General features: G+C 43.6%; 1 protein-coding gene across 5 annotated transcripts; it reads left to right on the top strand.

Annotated features, from left to right (window-relative positions):
* Positions 1-723: 723 nt before the first annotated feature.
* On the top strand, positions 724-22,986 carry smoc2 (SPARC related modular calcium binding 2). Of its 5 annotated transcripts, none has more exons than XM_079687919.1 (13): positions 724-1,376; positions 7,352-7,514; positions 9,513-9,619; positions 9,933-10,032; positions 10,766-10,810; positions 12,851-12,931; positions 14,354-14,428; positions 16,250-16,436; positions 17,364-17,446; positions 21,534-21,633; positions 21,813-22,060; positions 22,270-22,307; positions 22,450-22,986. In XM_079687919.1, the coding sequence occupies exons 1-13, from the start codon at positions 1,302-1,304 to the stop codon at positions 22,471-22,473; spliced, it is 1,326 nt and encodes a 441-aa protein (XP_079544045.1). In that variant the 5' UTR covers positions 724-1,301; the 3' UTR covers positions 22,474-22,986. The 5 variants fall into 5 exon arrangements, with proteins under 5 accessions (XP_079544045.1, XP_079544044.1, XP_079544047.1 ...); XM_079687918.1 differs by having other exon boundaries at positions 725-1,376; positions 16,250-16,457; XM_079687921.1 differs by having other exon boundaries at positions 726-1,376; positions 10,766-10,801; positions 12,884-12,931; positions 16,250-16,457.
* Positions 22,987-24,324: the final 1,338 nt, after the last annotated feature.

The following is a 24,324-nucleotide window of genomic DNA, read 5'->3' as shown; positions in this document are numbered from 1 at the left end:
AGTCCTACACACGGTTTGTTGCTCTCTGAATAGTGTGCTAACCAGTGTCCTGATAGCACTCTTCGACTGGCTTAACCTCCCGTATTTAAATATCCCTAAATGATTTGCTGCCGTTGATAAAAGTTTTTTTTTTTTAAAGTGTGATTTAGAAAAAGTATAGCGTTCAATTGGGAAATGGTTATACAATTATAGAGCAGCTCATAGAATAAAAAGTAAGTATGAAAAATGGAAATGGGTGATGGTAGTTAACATGCCCATGGATGTGAAAGCTTGTAATTTCCTTTGCATACCGTCAGGTGGCGTTATAGTAGCAATGTAGCCGACCAATCTCTCCATTAGCCTACTGTAATAATGAAGGCACATATTTGTGACAACTGAAGTCAACAAGAACCTTTAGAATTAACCCTAAATAAAATATGCCTCATCAAATAGACCTTAATATTGATCATTGTATTAATATAATCACAGCTCGAGTGCAATATGTGGTTTGAATACATTTAAATTGCATGTTGCTAAATTAGTGTTACTCATATAGGATCTATACCTGATTGTATCTTGTTTGTGTATTGTGGTGACTTAAATTATGTTGTGGAACTTTCTTTGTAGAATGTTATACTAAACTGAGAGAGAGTCGAGAAAAATCTAAATCGCATATTGAAGTGCGTGTGCGCGTTTGTGTGTGTCCACTGGTATGAGAGTGTGCACGCAGACAGTATTTATTGTTCTTGCTGAGGCTCCCAGCAGACAGTAGCCTGTCTGATCCCCTCTCTCGAACATCCTCACAGGTCCTCTGAACAAAAGTATATTATTTGCTGCTGTTTTTTAAGGAGAAGCCAAATAAAAGAATACCTGACGTGTTTGCCTCAGCTACCAGCAGCAGACGCAGTCCCTCTAAACCTACACCTGACGGCTATAAGGAACTACCTGCATCCGATAAGGAATCTAGTCGACAAAATCAAGTGTGGAGGGAGGGGGTGTGGAGAAAAGAAGTCGAATGGGAGAGAGGGAAAAGGGAGAAGAGACATCGAGGGAGGGGAAAAGGTCAGGGACACGGGGGGTTTATCGCACTGCCAGAATTAAGGAGAGTGTCTACACCAACGGTTTGGCAGTCGAAACCAAGGAGACGAAGTGAAATACACCAGCAGTCCAACACTTACTGTTTTCCGCAAGCACTACTGTGGATTTGTAAACCTTATCGACAACTTCCAAAAACTATTTGTGTGCTTTGTTGAGGTCCAGGCAACACAGAGGAGACTTTTGGACCGTGCGTAATTTGGAGTGTATTGCCACACTGCGTCAGGATGCACGTCTGCCCGCTGCTGTTCATCCTCTGTCTGCTGTGTGCTGGACGCGCTCAGAAGTTCTCTGCTCTCACGGTAGGAAGAAGAGCCATTCAACTTGCAGAATACGTCTCACTAATGTCCAGGGTTAAAAGAAAGTATTTGAGTAAAGGATATGCTCCTTCATGCGTAATATTTCAGAAATCCCTTCTGTCAAGGTTTTTTTCTTTCTTAATCAGTTAGTACATATGACAGGCATTTATCATCCTTTCTGTATTTATTGTCAGTGTTACCTCTGATAACTTTTATTAAAATGATCAAACTTTTATTGAAACTAGGCCTATTTAACAAACATAATTATATATTAACAGCATTATGGCACATGCTGACACTATGATTCTTAGGTAATCTCTCTTCAAGTATTTTAATGTTTCATAATTTGTTCATATCTGACAGATTTCAGGCTGGTTATAAAATAGATTAAAAAACCTAATAGATTCCGATGAAGTACTGGGAAAAGTTTTAATATTTAAACTCCATTTCACTGTGTTTTAAGGTCTCTGCAGGCAGAGGCTGTAGTCTTTTCAGAGCCTCTACCTGCCTGCCTCCCTGTGCTGCTCTCCCCCGTTGTGCCAGGGCTCTGCAGGTTACTCTGCCAGTCAGCAGGTCTGCTGCTCCAAAGCACATGGCACTGTTTACAGCAGCATGCAGAGCTATGCATAGAGTCCATTCACTGCATGAGAAAGTGCATCTTTAGATAAGGGGAATTTCATGGCCACTATCAAGTGCAGGTACAGTGCTGAAGGAGGAATAATAGAGAGCGGAATGTGCACTGTCAGAGACTTCACCTCTTGATTTAGAGGTCGATGTGACAGCAGCCTCCCCCGGCATCGTTATTTATGGTTCGGGTAAGGATGCCTTAATATCCAATTGGAGACAAATGGCCATGAGTCGTTAACCTGCAGGTGAGGGGTCGGAGATCCTCTCTCCCTGACGGCACTATGGAGATGTGGAATGTGGGAGGAAGTGTTGTACTGAGCAGATGCTCCCCCTGTATTTTCACCATGACACACACATTTACACATGTATGTTTCTTTATTGAGATGGCATGGATAATACTTAGCCATTTGTGTAAAGTCAACACAGATACGACACAGAGTCCACACTTCTCAAGACTGCAATAATAAGAAACCTATTTATTTTCATTGCAGTGGTAACTGTGTCTGCGTTATACCTCCCCACTGTGGTTCATTTGTTGGAACGGCACATGGAGCACTGAACTTTTTTTTATAGTACTTTGTGCGAGATTAATTGCTTATTGTATGACACAGGAGAGGTTATTATTGGTTTCAAGGAAATGTCTCCATGTGATATTTTGTGCATATTTGAGGTCGAACAGGCAGTTAAATATATGGATGAATGCCCAGGTTATTCATGAGGCAGACTTTTCCATGGTTTATGGAAGTATGAAATAGTATTTGAAATGATGAGGGAGCATTGGCTGCCTCTCTTTCAAACCTGGTGAAAGCCATTTCAGTATAACATATGAACTCCATTGCCCCCTATGCTTTCACACAATTGTGCACCTGCTCAGTGATTTTTCTTTGTCACTTGACTATCACTGGCCTTTCACACCCCCTTCTTTTCTTCTTAACATCTTTCACAGCAATTAAATGGCTTTTCCTTTGATTGAGTTAGTAGCCTGGTTAAAGGCTGTCACTTTATTCCCTTTCCACCATGCTGGAAACTAATGATCCTCTTTGCATCCTCGCGTCCACGCAGGAAACTCCCGCCAAGGCCATTTAACACGTTGCCACGGCTCTCAGCTTGGGCCCCTATTGACCCTGCGGGGCTGTGGTGTGAGGGGCCTCTCGGGGCGCTGGAAGCGGGGGCCTCCTAGCCCAGAGGGCCCTTATCAGCCCACAATGTGCTCACTGCTGGAGTCTCGCCTTCTCCGTACTCCTTTCAATCCCACAATGCTGCAGAACTAGGGGGAGGTAATTGGATTTGATTTGTATGCTGGTTTGTCTTGGAAAGAAAAAAAAGTTTCCCTTACACTCCGCCAGTCTCGCCCTCTCTCGCCCGTCTCTTGTTTTGCCAACCTCTCGTATTATTTGAGCAGATTTAGAAAGCATCTTCCAAGAAAGATCACGCAAAGAATACAAAAATATTCCTGAAAACAGAAAAATAAAAATAAAGAGAAAGAAAAACAGAGATAGAGAGCCAGCTGTCTGAAAGTAAAGGAGTTGAGTCACTGTCTTGTATGAGTCTGCTTCTATGATACATCGGGGGGTATGCTTGTGATGCATGTTGCCGAGGCTTAGACCATCGATCACTCTCCACCATGTTGCTGTGCATGGGGATGTTGCCGGCCTGGAGAGGCAGGAATGAGACATCATGGGAATGTCAGGGCTCTGCCGTGGCCTCGCCCATCCATCACCACAGACCAAACACTAAGAGATGTGTAGCCGACAGCTAACTGCCATTAGCAGTACATAAGAGGAAGAGGTCCTCAACACACCATCCGTCTCACGCTTCTTCCTCTTACTCGCTCTCACATCTTATTTGTTCTCCTCCTCTAGTATGGCCAACTGTGCTTTTGAAATAAACACTTGATAGAGAATCTGGGTGGCGGATTTCATGGGTGGCTGATTTCATAACTAACTATGTTTTGTCCACGCTGTGTTCTTGGAGCTTTATCGTCAACATGCAGGCGCTCAGCTGTGTGCTTTGCAGTGGACATCTAGCAGGATGCTGGGCGGCTGAATGAATCAGTTTGGGTTGTCAGTCTGCTGGCTTGCGGGGGCTTATGCCGACCGTGCTGGTGTAGTGTGAGCACGGGGGTAGCCAGTACGAGCCGCGGCGAGACTGGCGGACCACCACCAACCATAGCTGGACGCACTCAGACTCCATCAGAGCAGGGACTAGCTGCGGTCAAACACCCTCACACCAGCCTGTCACGCCTGCTAGACTTTATGTGAAGGGGTGAGCTGTGAGCGACAGAGTGGAGGGTGAGAGGAGGTCAACGCTGCACAGGGATGTCCTAACTGTTGTGGGAGGACAGGGGGAGAGGGAGGGGGGTACCGACGGGAAACTGTCAGTCAGATGTAATGAAGCAAACAATCCAAGAAACTCAGAGACACTAACAAGCAGAGGCAGGGAGATGTTAAACTCCTAGTTTTTCCAGATGAATGGACAAAGAAATGTTTAGCTGGAAAAAGAGAAATAAAGTGTCCCTATTACAAAGCAATATAATAATGAAAACTGTTGCTTATGTTAATGAAAGTCAATTTGGCACCCAAGTTGGTTAGAAGTCTTCAAACCAACCCCTCTCCCATTCAAAGACAGGAAGTGACAGTTTCTTCAGGAATTAAGTTTATATTGTTTAAAAACACCTGTCATCCAGTGGTACCCAACCTGTTTGGCCCTTAAACAGAAGCAATTTCTTCATTGCAGATAGTAGCCTTAATCTGGAGAAGAAAGGGATTTTTGTACCTCTCATATTGTTCAATTTTAATGATTTCAGAGGCTAACAAACTCGTTTTCCGGGGTGTTGGCCAAGCAATTAAAGATTTGGTTGGCAGCTTTTATCTTTGGGCAAACATTCTATAATAACCTTTCACATTATAAATCATGTTGTCGGAAAGTTATGTGCTTCCTCTTGTTTCCATGTCAAGCCCTTAACAGGACTCTTCTCGGGTCACAGGTGACCAATCAAAGGTCGTTTCGGAGAGACAGCGTTCCTTTTGCTGTTCTGCTGCAGAAGAGCATACGTCCTTCAGATGGTGAAAGGGTGATAAATGTTTGGAAATACTGCAGAAAAAGTTGCTGTTGCACTCCAAAGCAAAGGCATTTATAAAGGCAATAAAACATGTGTCAATGTTGGTGAAGCACTTCACAGATTGAAGGGAAATGTTGCTAATATTTTAGCTTTCTGCCAAAGGTTCAAGGCCGTGGCTAAATCACGTGGATGAAGAGCCTTGGATCCAAGTAAATAATGGCTGGATGAAAATCTAAATTTGGATGATGGGAAATTAATTACTTATACTATAAGATATTTCTGTATGAAGTGCATGAGTGGTAGGCTTAAGAAACCATCAATTGGGATTCTTGTTCACAACCCCCCTTTCTCTCTGTCCCATTTCCTATCATTACGCTTTTGTTGCTATCAAATACAGGCAGGAAAAGCCTTGAAAAACAACGTGACCCCCATCGTTTTCTTTTACTTTCACATCTTGTGAACCCTCAGATTTATCTTGGGACCTTTTAGCGGATCCCAGACGACTAAAGGGGCTGAAGACAAATATGAACCGTACTGCTGTGCCCAAAATAAATGCAATACTTCATAAGTTCCCTTTAACCACTGGAAATAGAAGCATTCAGCATTCATATTAACCCCAAAGGAGGAAGAGGGATTACTCTCCATATTTCTGTCTAGAAAGATGGATGAGTCTTGAGACTTGGACACAGGCTGTTCTTGTAAGACAAACTGCTTTCCAGGATGCTTTTTGTCTTCTTCTCATGACAACACATCATTTTAAAAAGCCTGGGAAGAAAGAGCTTCTAAAGAATAAGTGTTTTGAAAAATATTATTCAATTGAAAAGATTCATCTTCCCCTCCCTCGCGGCTCCTCTTCCGATGTGTTTGAACGGGCCTCTCCTCTCTGATCCCCCCCGGGAAGATTTATGAGTGGGGTTGACAGAGTGGGTTGTAACCCCCCCCCCCCGTCCCCCCCCCGTCCCAGGGCGATGCTGCCTTCACTGCCAACCCTCTTCCAGGTGCATGCCGCCCTGCAGCCCTGCTGGTCTGAGTGCAGGGGGCTGTCATCAAACGTCATCTATCACTTCATTTGTAAGATGTCAGACATAACACATTTCTTTATTGGTGATCATCCCACCCTTTTCATGGATGTGTTTTTTTTTCTTGCCATACTTTATCTTGCCATGCCCTTTCTTTTGATAACGCATAACAGATTTTTATGGCTTACCTTTAATTGAGGGCTTTGATTCTCTGCTTTGTGCCATAGATTGATGAGCTGTGTTTGCGTGTGTGTGTGTGTGTGTGTGTGTGTGTGTGTGTGTGTGTGTGTGTGTGTGTGTGTGTGTGTGTGTGTGTGTGTGCGCGCGCGCGTGTGTGTGTGTGTGTGTGTGTGTGTGTGTGTGTGTGTGTGTGTGTGTGTGTGTGTGTGTGTGTGTGTGTGTGCATCCACTGAATGAAAAATGACAGTTTTTCTTTTGTGCAAATGTTACCATCATAACAGAAGTCAACAAGAGAGCAGATAGGTGTTACTCTTTAGATATAGACAGCACCTGCGTAAGCATATAGAGTTTGTTTTTTTCCGCTCAATCCAGGTCATTATATCACCCAAATGAATTAATCAAGCAAACTTTATGAAAACCCAACACTCAAACTGTAGCAGCACAAAGCTCCTTGACATCTAGTTGATTCAGCCACTCATCATTCACCGTCTTTTCATTCATTGTAGCAGTCACAGCTTGTTGCCAACCCCCTTCACCACCGCCGCCGCCCCCCATTGTGTGGCCTGGTGAGGGGGTTTCATACCACGGTGGTAGATACAATGGTGGCATTGACACAGGTGATCCGATGCGTACAGCCAGGAGTCTCTGTCCTTGTTTCTCTTTTCATGGCTGAATAAAACATCCTCAGGAGCGATTCCAGGTGAATACCTGTGCAGGTGTTGGCACAGACAAAGAGAAGGGGAAGCGTCAGTCAAGACTTCTCCAGCCCTTGAGACGGAGACAAAGCATGGCTGCACCCTGACAGGCGTGTAGTAACACACTGCCTCATCTCTCTGTCCGTGTGTTGCAATGCTTTCTAGTGTATTCATGGGAGAAAATTGCTTATGAATGTCCTGATAAAAGTTGAACAGAATTAACCATTTGTATGGCTTTGGAAATGGACACCTGTTTTTATAGAATGCATTTTCTCCTACACATGTCAAACCTTAGTCTTCATGAATCCCTCCAGTATCCCACCTGTTGTTGTTGAGATGAAAGTGTTTTCATTCATGTCCCAGTCTTATTACACAACTGTTTTCTTACTCCTGCAGTTCCTGCGGGTGGATCAGGATAAGGAGTGCAACATGGAATGCAGCGGAGCTCCTCGCAAGCCCCTGTGCGCCTCCGACGGCAGGACCTTCACATCTCGCTGCGAGTTCCTCCGAGCCAAGTGCCGCGACCCCCAGCTGGAGGTCATCCGAGGGCCATGCAAAGGTCAGGTCATGAGTCACGCTTCAGCGCCGCCTGGCTCTCTCGAATGCGCAGAGGGGGGTCACAGGAGAAACTTGTGGCTTAAATTCATTTCAGCATAATTGATTCTTTGAGTGCTGGGACGACGAGTGGGGTTGACACAGTGAGAGCTGGAGGGGGGGTTTGTTGCTCCATGGTTTCATCACCAATTGTACTGATAAAGAATGAATGTTGATTTGTCCAATGAATTAGTTTGAATGGAAATGATTTATTTGTACTTTGTTAGAAATTCGAGGACCTACGACTTCCTCAGTGATATGAAATGGCTTGTGCTTTCTAAAATCAAATTATTATGCAGAGTCAAGGGCATCTGAATGAAATCTTGTGACAATAATTAATGGCTTCATTTTCAACATACTAGATGTAAAGCCGTATGTATGTGACCGATGGAAGAATGGAGATGAAAAGCAAAAGGGGAAGGAGAGCCAATGAGGTCAGGCGGCTCACAGACTCCCTCATTGTTGGACCCTTACGCCCCAATGCTGAGGGCCCGAACCTTCTCACCCCCGCCCCACTCACTAACTCTATACTGCGACTTCATCGCTCTACAGACTGGGGACAATGCCCCATTCTTACACATTTCAATATTAGATCACTAATGCAGGGATCGAGTGCGAAAGGGTTTGCTTAAAAAGAAGTCTCATATGATGGAAAAGCATTCCACGATTTGATGCCCGTTCTGGGTCACTATGGCGACGTCTCTAAGCGGACATCTGGATGTGGCGGACAGCGCCTTGACACAGAATAGAGGATTCCAGCTAAGAAGCTGAAAGGGACGAGAGTCCATGAAAGTCGTATTGTATACGTCAATAACATCGGGTCTATAAGAGCTCGGACCCCCCTCTGCTTCTGGAGGGCCGGGGTGAAAGACACAGCAGCAGCAGCAGCAGCAGCCGCCGAGTCAGCAGCCGAAATAAACCAGGGCCGGTCTGCACTACCAGCACAGAGATGGGATTGTGTTTGAGGATGGTGAGACTGGCACCACATTTGTTTTCTATCACTGCGCTCGGATGATTCAAGTGTCCTGTCATTTTTTCCACCAGTTTTTTTGTCCGAGCCCCCAGAGAAAGACGATGGTTTGGGTTTTTTCCACTGCAGCTAACTTTAGAGCTCCTCAACTTGCTGTTTTCCTCCATCCGGAACATCCAGTGACAATGATACACAGACACACACACACTAGACTGAGAGAAACCAGTGCACATTCCCCTGCCTGAGTCTAATGGCTAATCTACTGTTGGCTCTGCCAGCGCCATGCAGCCTCCTGACCAAACTGTTTTTTAACTTGGCATGACTCGTTGTTTTAATGTCATCTGAACCTGCCAGGCCCTGACTGGCATCTCAGCTAATGTGTCACACCAAGTTCCCATCAAACCCATCGCTGCCCAATATTTCCTGAGAGTTTGCACAGCTGGTGTTTTGGCCAGGTGGAATGACAGGATGAGCCATGGATTTGACAGAGAGATGCGAAAAGACATGAGGTGCTTATAGGTGAAAAGTTGCTGACCAATATTTATGTCGACAAATAGTTAGAGGACATCTCGAACTGTACAGAGCAGACGGTCGAGGTTTTTAAACAGACATTAAGGAAGGGTCATGTTTTCCTCGTGCATCAGCCCTTTTCTTGGGTGCCTGGAATGTTCTACAGGAGCTCAGTAATGACTTTACCACCAGGCACTGAGCAGGCTTGTCTGACTTGCTCCTAATGAGGCCGGGGGTGTTGGTTCTATTCCCAGCCACACAAGTATCGCACGCTTCCGAAATGTCTTGAATTGTTTCCCCTCTGTCTCTCCTCTCTCCCTGCATATTTCTTTCATTCCCCACCATCTGTGAGATTCAACAAATCTTCTCCTGACTTTTCAAAGTATGTGGGGTTTAATAGTTCATAGAAAACAGTTGAGCTGTGGATGGAATCATGGGTTTCTGTGATATTTAGTGATCCCGGTGATTTGTGGTGCTCCTCAGATACGTCCAGATGTGTTGCAGAGAAGAAGTACACAGAGCAGCAGGCCAAGAAGCTCTTCCCACAGGTCTTTGTGCCTGTGTGCAACCCTGATGGCACATATAGCGAGGTAACAAAAAAACTCAACATAAATGATGTTCGTAACTTCTTTTTTTAATATGAGGCAAAGCTCTCAACTTCTGAGGCCACAGAGAAAAAAAGCTAAACGATTAGCTCTTTTCCCCTGCAGGAATTGAATTGTATATTATGAACTTCTTTGATTTCAAGGCAGACTTCTCTATTTGCAACATTTTATTGTGAAAAATGGTGACATATTATGAAAAAAAAATGTAATTCTTGAATCCCATGTTTACACCGTCCAATATTGTATTCTCCTAGATTCCAGCTAGTGCTGACTTTGTTTACATGCTGTTTGATTACAGGTTCAGTGCCACAGCTACACTGGATACTGCTGGTGTGTCAACCCCAACGGCCGACCCATCAGTGGCTCAGCAGTGGCCAATAAAAAACCCCGCTGCCAAGGTGGGTAAAACCCAAGTCTTATAGAGCAAAATGTAAATAGTTATGCACACTGTATTTACAAGTCAGTGCTGTATTACAGGCATCGCATTTTGTAACAAGACCGATGTATGATATGAAAAAGAATGGCTGATCTACACCAGTACGCGGTTTCTCTAATTGTGTAAAACAAGGATGATACATTGAATTCAGCAAAGCATGACATTGTGTTTTTGTGGGGGGTGTAATCGTGAGTCCTGTGGGAAAGTGGTCAGTGACTGGACCAACGGCCACAGGGTTGGAGGGCCACCCGAGGACTGAGTGTTGCTCAAGGCCTGGAGCTGCGTGTGTGTAAATAAGCCTGGTAGAAAATCCCTGCTGCAGAGTTGAGCAAGAAAGCTAAACTGTAAGGAATGTAAGTGTTCTCCGAGGATGCCAAACAATCAAATAACCAATGCCACATGTCGTCCCCGTGCGTCTCCATGGGGCCGCCTTGGAAGTTGATGCCGTCTTGATAGTGAAAATGTGCCAGAGGTAGCAGCAGTAGATGTATTGTTAATATGAAAATGTCATAAAATGCATCTTGATAAATATGCAGTGTATTTAGCCACTTCCAATTAAATGTATAACATGTCGAAATACTATATTTTTTGCTGTGTCATTCATTACTTGATTTATGCATTTTTAATATTGATGATAACATGAAATGGGTGTGTGTTGTTGAACTTTTAATTAATTTCAACATGTTGCCTTGCAGCTTCAAAACAAGAGAGAGCTACTACAAGAGAGCCAGGTAAAGCAGGTGAGCCTTTTATTCGAGAAGAAAATCCTCTCAGGGGCATATTGAATCTTTTGCATGCATGCTTTTATGTTTGTCTGTGTGTGTATCATCTAAGCATGTATGTACATGTGAGTGTGTATTCATTTGTTTCTCTGTCTGTTTGCCTGCATCTGTGTTGGAGATGTGCAGGGCGGGTCTCCTGTTAAGGCTTGCCTTTCTAATATTTCTTCAATTTGAGAGAGTGCAAGCAGCCCGAAGGCTGATATAAAAGCAGACTGCAGACTAAGGAGAGGCTGGGGAGAGCTTTGATGCACACCGACAGCAGATACAACAGCCTGCTGTCTTTAGAACAGCAGGGAGCAGCCAGAATGAAGGAAAACTGACTTTTCATTCTCCTTCTCTAACTTGATTTATCTTGGTTTCCTTCTTTTTAAGCAAGAAACAAGGCAATGTTCTCACTTAATCCACTCTTCTTTCACTCTGTGTCTCATCAACATTTACCCCTCTTCCAGATACGAAACCACTCGACTCCAGATACTGTATTTCTTTCTCTCATTTTGTAAAAGATGAGTTGTTTAACTGCTGTTATTTGAAAGCTCAGAAAGCTAACGTGTAATTTGGGTTGATTCCAATTCTTTCCTAATGTGATCGTCTGTGTATGTTGCTTGTGTGTGTGAGAGAGAAAGTGTGTATACATCCAGTTGTTTTTGTCACATGGATTATTCCCGTCAGTGTGACATTTAGGTCTTTCTCTCTGTAAACACTCTTGGGTATAGTGTCTGTCTGAGCCCAGCCAACTCATTACACATAGATCAAGTGGGAATGCAACATTTGAGAGAGGAGGAGGGATGGTGGGAGAGGGAAAGAACTGGTTGGATAAACAGGGTGGTGAAAAGCAGAATAAACTGTAGATTTGTGGTGTGACTGAAAATAGCAGCGATTGCATCAATATTTGGATTCAGCCAAAGTCCTTCAGTACCTAAGCAGTTCACTGCAGCCATAGCTCTTCTTTTATTATCAGAATATTGGTCATGTTAAACACCAAATGCTTTGCCCTAAAACCCATTTTACAAATTCATTCACATGCTGGAGTCATATGCAGCTGACGACTGACAAACAGCAGTTAAACTAATGCCGTATGACCACAAATAGCGCGGGGGTTTCCTGGCAGATGCTAAAAGAGGTGTTACAGTCATGTAAACGGCCGCAAAGTAAAGATCGGTCATTAGTGGTTTATCGTAAATCCGCATCATAAATACGCTTTTTGAAATGGCATTTCCATCCGTGAGCAGGGTAATAACATGTCTGCCTCAGTCATTCACACTGACTGTATGTATTTTTATCCACCAAGCATGCTTAAGAAGATGAATGGCTGGCTTAAAATACTTGCGTTTAATACAAGATCCCGATTTTGCAATGGAGAATTCATTGTTAAAGCAAATGAGTTTAAGCTGTAGCCACCCATTCTAGATGCCCTGACTCATGCACTAACAGAGCTTTACTTTGAGCAGAATGAGTGCCCTACACTGAGGTTAACCACCTACAGCCTTGGTTTTACCCTAAGCGGCTCAAGACCTCCATCCCCATCTCCCTCCCACCACAAATCAAACAAACAGAGTCCAAACAAACACTGAGCTCGATTCTCCCACTGTTAATTGGTTTCTCTCAGACTTGGCTACTGGGTTCTTCACCCCTTGTATCTCTCCCACCTTCAAACAGGTCTCGTGACTCAAATGCAGGCGACGGATGGATGGAGAAAAGCATCTGGGGGAACTGCTCCTCGTCTTCTCATTCATTTTAACTGACCTCAATCTGTCCTCCATAGCATAATCATCTCCCTTGTTGCATGAAGGGAAACCATGGGAATATATGACCACTAAACTTCTGATTTTGCTCCCTTTTTCTCTTACTGTAAGACACACCGTATTTCAGCTTTCAACACACACACACAACTCTCTTTTTCCTTCTCCTCTCCTCTACTTCTGATACCATCCTTCTTAGCCGGGCAAAGTGCAAATCTCATTCAGTTAAGTGTTCTTAAGCTTACTCTCGTAATTGTAGTCTCCTTGCAAATATTCTCCATTCTAAATGCAGATGAGACCGGCCTAGTGGTGGATCCGCAGCCTGCCGGCGACGAAGAAGGTGAGCTATTGTTTGTGCGTTCAATGCGTCACCACTGAGTGACTCAATTGTTAATTGTGAATTGTTAGGATGTTTATGTATGGAAAACTAAAAGGACAACTTCAGCATGACTTGTATGTTGCTCTTAAGCCTCCATAAAGTACTGGTAATACCATCAAGCAAGCCAGTAACAAAGAGCGGCAGTCATGAACAGTTGTCATTCCATAAAAATTTCACTTTTAGCTTTTCTTTTACTTATTTACACAAGGTATTTACTTAGGTGCTTAGGTACACATGCTTAGCTTTGGTTAATTCATGCTTCAAATCCACTACATTTTGGGAGAACTATTGTGCTTTCTACTCAGCAAAACTATCTAAAAGCTTTATTTACTGGCTACATTTTAAAGATTAAAACATCCCCCCCATGTAAACTAGTTAAAAGGGCCCTATTATGCTCATTTTCAGATTCATATTTATATTGTGTGCCTCTACTGTGACATGTTTATGTGCTTTAATGTTCAAAAAGGTGTTTTTCCTCATACTGCCTGTGCTGCAGCACCTCTTTTCACCCTCTGTCTGAAACCAGAGCCCAGTCTGCTCTGATTGGTTAGCTGGCCGGCTCTGTTGTGATTGGTCAACTGCTTAGAGATGTCACGCCCCATAGTGTTTCACGTACAATGGGTTGGAGCTCTAGCCAATAGAAGCACTAGTGTACCATAGGGATGTCACTATGTTACTGAAGTAAACAAAGGAGTCCAATGGAGGTGATTTTAAGCAGGGGTGGGCGATAAACTCCTTCTGGGGAACTTTGGGATTTTAGCCTTTGTAGAACATTTACATGCGCAAAAACCTATTTAATACAGTACAGGAAAGGGAAAACCACAAAAAGCATAAAAGGGGCTATTTAATATCAGCTCTAGCTCAATGAGCTGCAACATTCGAATGTTTTTTTATTTAAATAATCTAGAAATATAAACCTCTCAAAAGGGTAAATCTGTTTTAAGGGTTGAGTTTAGTTATGATACTTAAAATAAGCTAATACATCTGTGAGTATTTTTATGTTATGATATCCGTTGAACTTCAAATGGTAGAGAAACCACTTCCTACATTTCAAGTTCAATTAAGATACTCTCCATCACTGTGAATTGGAAGCAGATGATCACATTGAGCTAAGATGCACTTTTATATTGTGAAGGAAGCAACATATTATAATTGTGATCGCCAGATAATACAGTGGGCTACTTGCAGACTCTTTTCGCTGCTTTATTTCTGGTCACATCTATCATACAATTTATTTCCCACCTGCACTGCAGCAGTTTGACAAACGATAACCTTGATGTGCATTTTACAGTCTGTGAGTTTTGGAACCCCCAGGTTTGACTCAGATGATACGAGTGTGTTTTCTATTGGAGCTAATAAAGCTGTCTTGATGATTTCTTTCAGACATAATTTCCCAGTACCCCACTCTGTGGACGGAGCAGGTCCGCAGCCGACAGAACAATAGAACACGAGCACCATGTGAGTTTCAAAGACCATTTTTTATTTAATGACGGCGATCGGGTGTTAGCAAACCTCAACTGAAAGCACGCTCTGTGTTTTTTCCGACTTGTGTGAGCAATCATAGTTTCAGGCAGTTCTTGTCTTTTAAGGACAGATGGTGGGTTGTGAAAGCAATACATCTTGGTGTTGGAGTGCGTCAGGCTTAAAGGATCTGCTTCTCTGTGGTTCCTCGCGTTGCAGTGTATCTGTAATTATCAGCACATGGCACAAACACAGGATCTCCTATTCTTCTGCCTGGTCGCTTCTGGTCTCCTCTTACACACATGCCCGGTTATCTCATTGTACAGATCAGTTGCCTCTTGGCTCTTAGGGGAAATATGTTGCTTTCTGAATAAAACAATGCAATTTTGAGGCTTGCCTGGAGATGAGAAGCCTGCGTGCATTTGTGTGTGAATACCATTATCATAATTTACAGCCAATAAAAAAACCATGAGAAATGCAGCATTGATGGTTTTGATTACCATGTGCTCTTTGGGGTATTGGGGTGAAGAAAACACACCCGCCTCAACAAAGAGAGCCCATACGGATGAACTGGAGCGAAGAGAGTCGGTTGAGAAAGCGGGGAGGCATTTCATTTGGTCGCTTTTGTGTGGGTAAAGAGCTCTAATGAAAATAAACAAAGAAAAGGGATATCCATAATCCCGCAGTGGCTTCCGAGCCTCGAGGGCGAAGCAGTGAAGGGAGGGAGAGATTGGTGATGAAAGCCCTCATGGCCAGAAGAGCTCTACTTTCATCCCTGAGTTTAATGCTCAAATCTCAGTTGGAGAGCTGCACGGCAGAGAAGGAGGCTGCTGCAGAGGAACGTCTGATTAGATCCTGCTGCTGAGGCTCTGCAAAACCCCATGGAAGCCGCTGCATTCTCCATACGTACGGATAAAAGAAAGGATCATGAAGCATTGCATTTTCCCCTGGAATTCTGAACATGTAAACATATAGATCCCTGGTGCCCTGCAGTGGTGTGTCAGCGAGTGTGGGTGTTTGGAGGCGAAGGCCCCGACTGACCACCGCTATGCGTTTGTCTTGTCTGTTTCTCTCTCTGTCACACACATCCACAGAGGGCAGCCGTGTGTCCAAATATTTACTTAACTTGGGGCATAGGGAGCTGTACTTAGTCATTAGCCTGTTAATGTGCGTAAACAGTGCCACGGGGGGCTGATATCATAGTCTACACACACTGTCTCCGAGCACTCCACCCTTTGTCTTCTCCAGCCTCCTCCACTGCTTCAGGCACGTTAGAGTGTAATGAGAGAGCAGTGCATGTATTTAGTTTTAAACATAAATTAATTTAAACACACTGTAATTTGTATAAATCCAAAATGTGTAAGCCATATCTGATTGGAAGTCATTCTTAACATTAAACAAACCCTCTTCTTCACGTCAAGTGTGTGTGTCTGGGGCGTGTGTTTGCCAAGTCACACAACCAAGACCACCTAGGCGCATGCTGTCTTTATGGGTGTGGTGAGTGTGTGTTTGGATGACCAACCTCTGCCTCCCACTGATTCCTTTAAAGAGATGCATTGTTTATTCGATTAATCGATAAGTGGATCAAACAAAAATGTTTTCCTACTATGCTAATAATTATTCTTTAAAAAAGGCAGAAAATGCTGTAGCCTCTCACATATGAAGATTTCCTGCTTTTATATATTTTAAATATTTTTGGGGTTTTGATCTGACTGAGAATATTAGATGGACGATCAATCTAGAAAATATTTAGCACACATATCCAAATAAAAAATGAAATACTGGTTTCCAGTCCTCACCTCTGACCCCTCTTCCCAGCCTCAACATGTGACCAGGAGCAGCAGTCCGCCCAGGAAGAGGCTAGGCAGCACAAGAACGATGCTGTGTTCATACCCGACTGTGCCCAAGGAGGACTCTACAAGGCGGTCCAATGTCACCCCTCCACCGGCTACTGCTGGTGTGTGCTGGTGGACACTGGACGGCCCATACCTGGGACCTCCACCAGGTGGGAGAGACCTCACCTATGGTACTTTCACCCTCATTTACACAAATTCTTGGAATTTATTGCTTGGTTCTTTGTGACAGACAAACCAGACAGTTGTTAAACAGGTAAGAGATCATTAGCAAACCAAACACAGAAGAATGGACAATTGAGAAGACCTGGGTGACCCTGCTTCATGACCTTTGTTGGCAAATGTGTAAACTAGATGTACTAAGGCGTAATTGAGCATTATCTCTATTGCAGGTCCAACAACCATGTAAACATACCTCTATTTAGAAGAAACTGTCAGAACTCAAGCAATAAAAAGAAAATGCACATTAGTCTGCCATTAGCAGACGGATAAACATGCCCATTGGCCATGAAACAGAGTGACTCAGTGGTCTGCGGAGCGGCAGGTCAAAGGTCAATCAGGCTGGCATAGTTGGGCACTGGTACACTCTTACTGAGCAGCGAGGCTGGGTATCAGATTAACAAGGCTTCAGGCAGAGTGCCAGACAGCACATTAGCACGCATATGGAAGCGTGGATTTCCCCCCCCTTGTCTCCCCTTGTCCCAGCCCAGCTTTTGGCCCAGTGGCACGGCGGCAATCGAGGCTCTGCCGGCTCGCCAAGGGAGGCCGTGAAAGCTTCCTTGTGTCCCACGCTCCCTGTCTGCCTCTATCTCTCATTCTCACCCTCCCTCCGCCCTTTTTCTGTTCCTCATCCTGGCCCCAAATCCTACCCCGCTTTGTGGATGTGATTCACAGCCTCTGGTTTGCCACAAAACAATTATTTGAATCCCTGAGATTTAACTGTACACCGGTAATTGGAAAACATTGCATTACTCTCTGATTGTAAAAACAGGATAGTTTTACTGAAATTAACAATATGTTTTATCCATTTCATTTAAAGTGAATTGGCATTTTCTGATGTGGCGTATTCTGTGTCACAGGTATGAACAGCCAAAGTGTGACGGCAATGCCAGGGCCCACCCAACTAAACCTAAGGACCATTACAGAAGCAGACATCTCCAAGGTAGGTCTCTAAATACTGGACCCAGTCTCTGTTTATCCTCTCTGCTCAGACCACATGGAGAAGTTCTTCGGCAGTCGACCTCCAACTGCTGCCGTGCTTCCAAGGTTGTGATAACATTGCGGGTGTGTGTGTGTGTGTTTGTTGACATCATTAGCACTGTTGGTCAAGGAGATGCTTGATAAAGAGTTGAGGATTGCCAGATACCGCCCCTCAATGGTCAATAAGCACGGAGACAGAGACGGATTGGGGGGAGGATTAATCTCAACTGACATGGGAGATGAAAGATAGTGGGATGATAGCAAGTAGGAGAAACAGCAGGCAGCAGAGGTAGAGATAAATGGATAATAGGATGCCAGAGACAGGTAGTGATAGAAAGACTGACAACTGTTTGGATAACTTAATTGAGTTTGTGGGTGGTGGTCATGGGGTGGGCTTAGGTGTAGCAGGTGAGACTATGTTTTTGGTCAAGAATGCAGAACTTACATTTTGCTATATTCTAGTGGTATTTACAAATGGGAAGCACTAAAAATGGAAATTAAAGGATTGCATCATTTTGAGGGGAACTTTAATAACAAAGCAGCACTCTGTGTGTTCTTCCAAGAAAAACAACCAAAGTAGTCTTTTCAGAAAATGCTACCAAAACAATGATGTTTACACTCAAATGATAAAGCAGGAGGTTGCATGGGTCAATAGAACCTCAGATTATGACATGAACACCATGCGTTTCCCATGTATTAACATGTTGGTTTCGCTTATACATGACCACCTTCAATCGTTAATCGGAGTCATGTATTTCTTTTGCTTTTTTTTACCAAAACCCTGTTCTTCACCCTAACCCTAATCCTAACCCAAACAAACAATAACCTTATTGATATTACATAACAAAATGTATTGGTTTGGTTTTGATAAGATGTGTCCTGTCAATGTGGGGTGTTAGATCATCAGTGTTATTTTTGAAGGGCCATTACACAATGTATTTCAATTTGAGGGACTTTAATATGCTTTGTTTTATGGCCATTATTCCACCAACTGATCTAATGCAGAATCATACAAGCACTTTGCTTAGCTTTACAATGGAGCCCACATGAATGATTAAAACTACTAATTAAAACAACTTAGAACAAGCTTATTGGTATCTTAAGTACTATACCAATTTAAAAAAAAGTTACAATTGTTAACAAAACCATTATAAATGTCCACTTTATTTTGCCGAGCATCTTCCAATTTTAACTTTCACCAATTCCACTGACCGTAGTTTTGCACTTTGACAGTTTTACAATGCAGTGGATGGAGTGCCTTTACCTTTGTTTTTATTACATTTATAAATATGCAATGACTTGTCCTCCTCATAAAACCAATGATAGGCAATGTAGAGTTATTGCTCTCAGGTGCTGAATACAACCAAATCACAGTTAAAAGCTTAACGGTGCTTGGCAAATTTTTTTTTTTTTTGGTGGTTTGGTAAACATGTTAATAATCCTCCAGCAAATGAACAGAGCTGCCACTGTTCCCGTCCCATCCACGAGTGTTTATGTAAGAATGTGCCTGGCCAGAGCTGCCCTCTGCTCGCAGGTGCTGCATTTAGCAGCAGAGCAGCACTCTGTACACTGGCATCGAGGACTTCTGTACAGTGTGTATTAAACATTGGGATAGACAGTTATGGATGAGTGCTCCTGAGACTAACACATGTTACTCATCTTAGCCAGTGGCACTGCTGGTGTGTGTTATTGGAAGATATTGAACGGGAATAATTACAGTGTTTAACTACGGAAAGTGTGAAGTGGCGATGGGGTGGAGAACAGCCACAACTGTCCCATGAGAAAGACTTGAGGTCCCAACCAAACACCTCCTAAACACATAGTGGAAGGACAGAAAACAATATACTCCTTCAGCCATGCAATCACCTAACACACGCTCAAACCAGAACACAGACTTCATTCTATACGTGTCAAAAAACTTGCACCGTATCAGCCAGGTCTCCGATTATAAAACATGCACGGTCAAAAAACACAGCGTCTTGTTTTCTTTATGAGCAATTGCGTCAACGGCTGTAAACCGTGTTACTGTATAAACCGGGGATAATTATAAATGTTGCCTTCACATTGCTGCAGCCCCATTTGCTGTTGAAGCGCTGGTGTTGAGAGGTTTATGGGGCAAGATGCGAGAAAGGAGAACTTTGGATGAGGAAAGCGGAGTATTTGGCAAGCTTTCTCCCCAGAGCGGGGTCATGGGATAGCACTGGGGCAGCCATTGGGAGCTGCGGCTGTGAGTGCTGACAGGACTCTGCCCCATGTGGCTCTGTAGAAAAACACTGCTTCTTATTGACAGTAGCATACGGGCGCACACATGCAAACATGCACTTACTGGCCAACTTTTCACAGGCAGCAGATATATGGAGGCGTATGAATACTGGTGCTGACCTTAGCTTTTCAACAAGAAAACTCTTTAATCACTTGAGGCTTTCTTAACTTCATTCCATCCTGCAGCTGTCAAATGTGGGCATTACATAATTATAATCATTATGGAGTAAGACAGTAGTCTTATTTTGCTGCAACCATGAAGGGAATGGAAAATGGCCTCAATTTCCTCTGAATGACAGCAGGAACATTTGTGTCCTTTAGCAAAACGACATCCAGACAGGCATAAGCTGATCTGTCCCGCCACAAGAAAAATCTTCTGTTGCCAGAGGACGGGACTGTAGCCTAACCTGATGGCTTCCCATTATGAATGGAAAACTGTGGACATGCACAGATTCCTGCAGCATTACGGAGAGGACGTGCGCTCTCCATGAAAAACACTAATCCTCAAACAAGTCCAACTGCATCCCACAAATCTCTTTTCAGTCAGATAAAAACACTTTGCCTTCTGAGGGTGCAATTGTATGACTGTCTAGACAAATGTACCACAAGAGCCTCCACAAGGCACCGGTTTAGCTATCAACAGGTGGTCGGATATTTTACTGGGCTTGGACTAGGGAGGGCCCACTAAAACTTAAGCGCAGGTCTGTTCAATATGTAAATGAGGCTGTGGAACAGTTTGGACATGTGGATGTTTCAACCCCCTTGGCCCGGTGCAGACAGCTAAAGCTCCGCGCTAGTTGTGAAAGGTGGAGTGGAGGTGGAATGGAGGTGGAGAGGAGGTGCAGTGTCGGGTGTTTATGCCGATGCTGGTCGCCACCTGTTAGAGAGGACCAAAGCATGCTATTATCTCCAACACAGGAGAATCGGGCCCCGCAGGCCTGGGCCATAAAAACAAAGTGTAGCAAACTGGAGAATTTCTTCTTCTCCACAGGCAGAATAGCAGAGGGAAGCCGGACTGTGAGAAAGCAGAGGGGAGTCGAGGAGAGGAATCTCTCTCAGGCCTGCGTAGCCTTCAGCTCTTCCAGAACAGGCTCAGCCTCCTCACTCTTAAAACTATACGGCCACACGCACAATTACTATCATTAGGGTCTTTCCACCCCAGTTGTCTCTCATTTTAATTTGTTTTCTGCCGTTCTGCGAGTAATAATGCTTCTCTGTTGGTTTTAGCTTGGTAGGTAATGATAGATTTTAGTCTCTTCTCAAATAGTAATCCCACCTCACACAGAAGATCAGGTGTTGAGTTGTGCCTCTGGATGCATACCTTTAAATCCGACATCCCTCAGACTAAATCCAGGACCAGTGTCTGTCAGGATTGAGACCCCTTGATGTCTCAGGTGAGTATCAGGAGCTGTATGGAGCTTCTTGTCCATACGTACAAGATTAAGTAACATCTTCTCTGCTCCAGCTGTCAAAGCCACTCGAGGGCCTCCAGCATGATTGGCAGGTACCCTCTTCCTCCTCCAGATAAGGGGAGGTTTGACACTTTATGAGAGGGAGTAAAAGACGACTCAGAGAGTCATGTATGGGTTTATTTCCCTCCTCTGCCGTCTCGTTCTCTCTAAAACTACAGTGCCTTTTACATGACGTCCCTCCCCAAACATTTATTAGGCCACCTATGACTGCAGCATTCCACATGCTGTTGACTAAGGGATACTTTTTCCATGTTTGCTGACATATGAGTACATTTATTTCCATATGATTCAGGTATCTGTGGTTTTATTTTCCAGGCTGTCCTGGGGCAAAGAAAACAGAGTTCCTGACAAGTGTACTTGACGCGCTGTCAACAGACATGGTGCACGCCGTCACAGATCCAGCATCAGCCGGAAGGTATGGCCTTTGGAAATAGATGTGTCCATCTTACAATTATTAATGGACACCCGTGGGTTTGTTTGTGCTGTGCTGCACCAGATTTTAACAAAGCTTTTGATTGATCTCCAGTGACAATACTTATTTCACACTGTTAGATAAAGTGATTATTAGCTCATGAACTGATATCTGTCATTTAGGATGGCAGAGCCAGACCCCAGCCACACCCTGGAGGAGAGGGTGGTCCACTGGTATTTCAGTCAGCTCGACAAAAATTCCAGCGGCGACATTGGAAAGAAGGAGATCAAGCCCTTCAAACGCTTCCTGCGCAAAAAATCCAAGCCAAAGAAGTGTGTGAAGAAGTTTGTGGAGTACTGCGACATCAGCAACGACAAGGCGCTGTCTCTGCAGGAGCTGATGGGCTGCCTCGGGGTGACTAAAGAAGAGGGTGAGCTAAACAACACGTCTGCTTGTGTTCTCCTGCAGCATATGTATCTTCTCACTTGCACATTGAGGGATACAATTTAATCATGACCGCAGTCAGATGATATATGAAAAACAGGGATGCAAGGTTTTTATTTAAATTGACTGTTAAATATCCTAAAACTGACACGCATTGATCGTATGGTTGTTGAGTTTTTTTTTTCTGTCTCATAGGGGCCAAGCCAGGAGAGAGTTTACCTTCCAGTAAACTAGTAAGTAAACCATTCTTCCCATACTAGTGGATACAATGGCTTCTTCTGCAGTCCAACAGTATCATTGTTTTATTTCAAAATGTCAAAAGTGCGAAGAAAAACAAAGGCATGTTTGAAACTCACTTTAATTTCCTCTCCTCAGAATCCCTCGAAGAAGCAAGGCTAAGCATCTGAGATTTCCCCTCCAGCACGGAGTACCTGCCCTCACCAATCGGCAATAATGGAAAACATAGTATTTGCACTTTGTACTTTAAAATAAAAATGTAAATTCACTTTGTAGAAATAAGGTATTTAAACAGACTGCTGAATCTGTGAATGATGTAGTTAGCTTTTTATGTCCTGACAAACAAAAATTATTTAACACATACAATGTATGTGTCCTTTGTGTGTCTAAAAAGTATACTTTTCAGAGTTGTACAAGTTTTCATGTTTGATGTTGCATTTTGTGCCCCTTCCCCGAGTGTAATATTCTCCTTACTTTGATGATGGTAATACGGATATATGGATAGTTTGCTACAGTAACTTAGACCACGCCATCTCTCATGTACTGACCTATAGCTTCTTCTCTTGTGCTTTGTACAGCAGTTTGCAAGAATGTTTTAAACAGACATCATAAAAACGTCCTCCATGTCCACATGTAATCGTGTTTATTAGAAATAAAGAACTCTTTTATACATTTTGTCTTAGTTTATCCGAGGTTAATTGAGTCAGCAAATTCCTTTGTTTCTCTCTAATCCAATTAGTGTTCCTAGTTTTCCTTCTCATTTCATAAATCATGTAATGTCGGCCGTTTAGTGTTTTCTCGCTGTGTCTCTAATAAAACACCTTGTTGACACAGTCTTTATGAGCCAAGTATTAGTCATACATAGCAAACGTTGTGTATCATCTTATTTTCAGACTCTTGCCAATTCCCCTGAGGCAACATTTGAGAATTGGAAAAACGGATGGTACTTATGTTTGTTCTCGTCGGAGATTTCCCACGTAGACTGAAGACAGATAAATGGTCCAATTTCTGCTGTGTGTACTACGGGTGCCCATTAAAAGGGCGTTATATGAGCCTGTGTGTGAGTGTGAACATGTGTATTTGCATAAGGTATACTTACATGTATACAGTAAATGTACACTTGAGCAGTAGCTTAGGTGTGAATGGATTCTTTCTTAAAGAACAACGCTCGGCTCAGGGCTGCCTCGGCACATTACACTACTGTACATTGTTCATGCCTGATTACGTTGGGGCTTCTAAGTGGTAAGCCGTGGCTTTTCACACAGAAAGTCCCCTATAGTGCTGAGCGACTGACCTCAGACTGACCTGCTCACTGACGCAAAGCCTCTAATTTGTGATTAACACATCAGCCTTCTTTCTGCGATATAATCCAACCAAATGGTCTGGTTTTAACACCCCAGGGGAACACAGAGGAGAGATTATGACTGTCTGCTCTGCAATGGTGGATTAGAGATGGATAACCTATGGCCTTCTTAAGCACTTTCACAGCACAGGGAAAGTTAAATCTGAAACAACAAGTGCTCCCCCTGAAAACCCAACTCATAAGAAGCCTTAATGCATCTAAAATCATTCAGTGTTTAATATTTTCTTGCTAAAACAAAGTCTTCTCATTATAAACTTGCAATTCAGCTCCATCTCATTGCTACATGCCTAATTTACACCCATGTTCCTGCTCTAAATCCCACTGAAGGTGATGTTAGCACCATGCCCAGAACAACATTTGCTTTTCCCAAACAGCCATGCAATCTGTTAATGTGGCCATGATGGTTACAGGTGTATGAGCGCAGAAGCTTACTGCTGCTTTCCTCGTCCAACAAACTCCTCAACCTTCCACGAAACCTCCAGCCAACCTCTCGACTGCTGCTGGAGCTCCAGCACCCGCCCAACACAATGCTCAACCCTTGTCATGTGTGATTTCTACTCCCCTGGGCTGAGATGCACGTAAACACCTTTTACAATTCGGCTGGATGTCAATGCATGGTTTTCTGAATATGTTCCCCTGATGGCTTGGAC

Source organism: Notothenia rossii (genome assembly GCF_949606895.1).
Source record: "Notothenia rossii genome assembly, chromosome: 6".
Lineage (NCBI taxonomy): Eukaryota > Metazoa > Chordata > Actinopteri > Perciformes > Nototheniidae > Notothenia > Notothenia rossii.
This window is presented reverse-complemented; position numbering and strand designations above follow the sequence as displayed.

Excerpts from the sequence above, each read along its gene's own strand:
- smoc2 (XM_079687918.1), top strand. The coding sequence starts at position 1,302 with ATGCACGTCTGCCCGCTGCTGTTCATCCTCTGTCTGCTGTGTGCTGGA. Across the intron at positions 7,515-9,512 it reads CATCCGAGGGCCATGCAAAG|ATACGTCCAGATGTGTTGCA; the intron begins GTCAGGTCATGA and ends GGTGCTCCTCAG. Across the intron at positions 22,061-22,269 it reads CGGGGTGACTAAAGAAGAGG|GGGCCAAGCCAGGAGAGAGT; the intron begins GTGAGCTAAACA and ends TCTGTCTCATAG.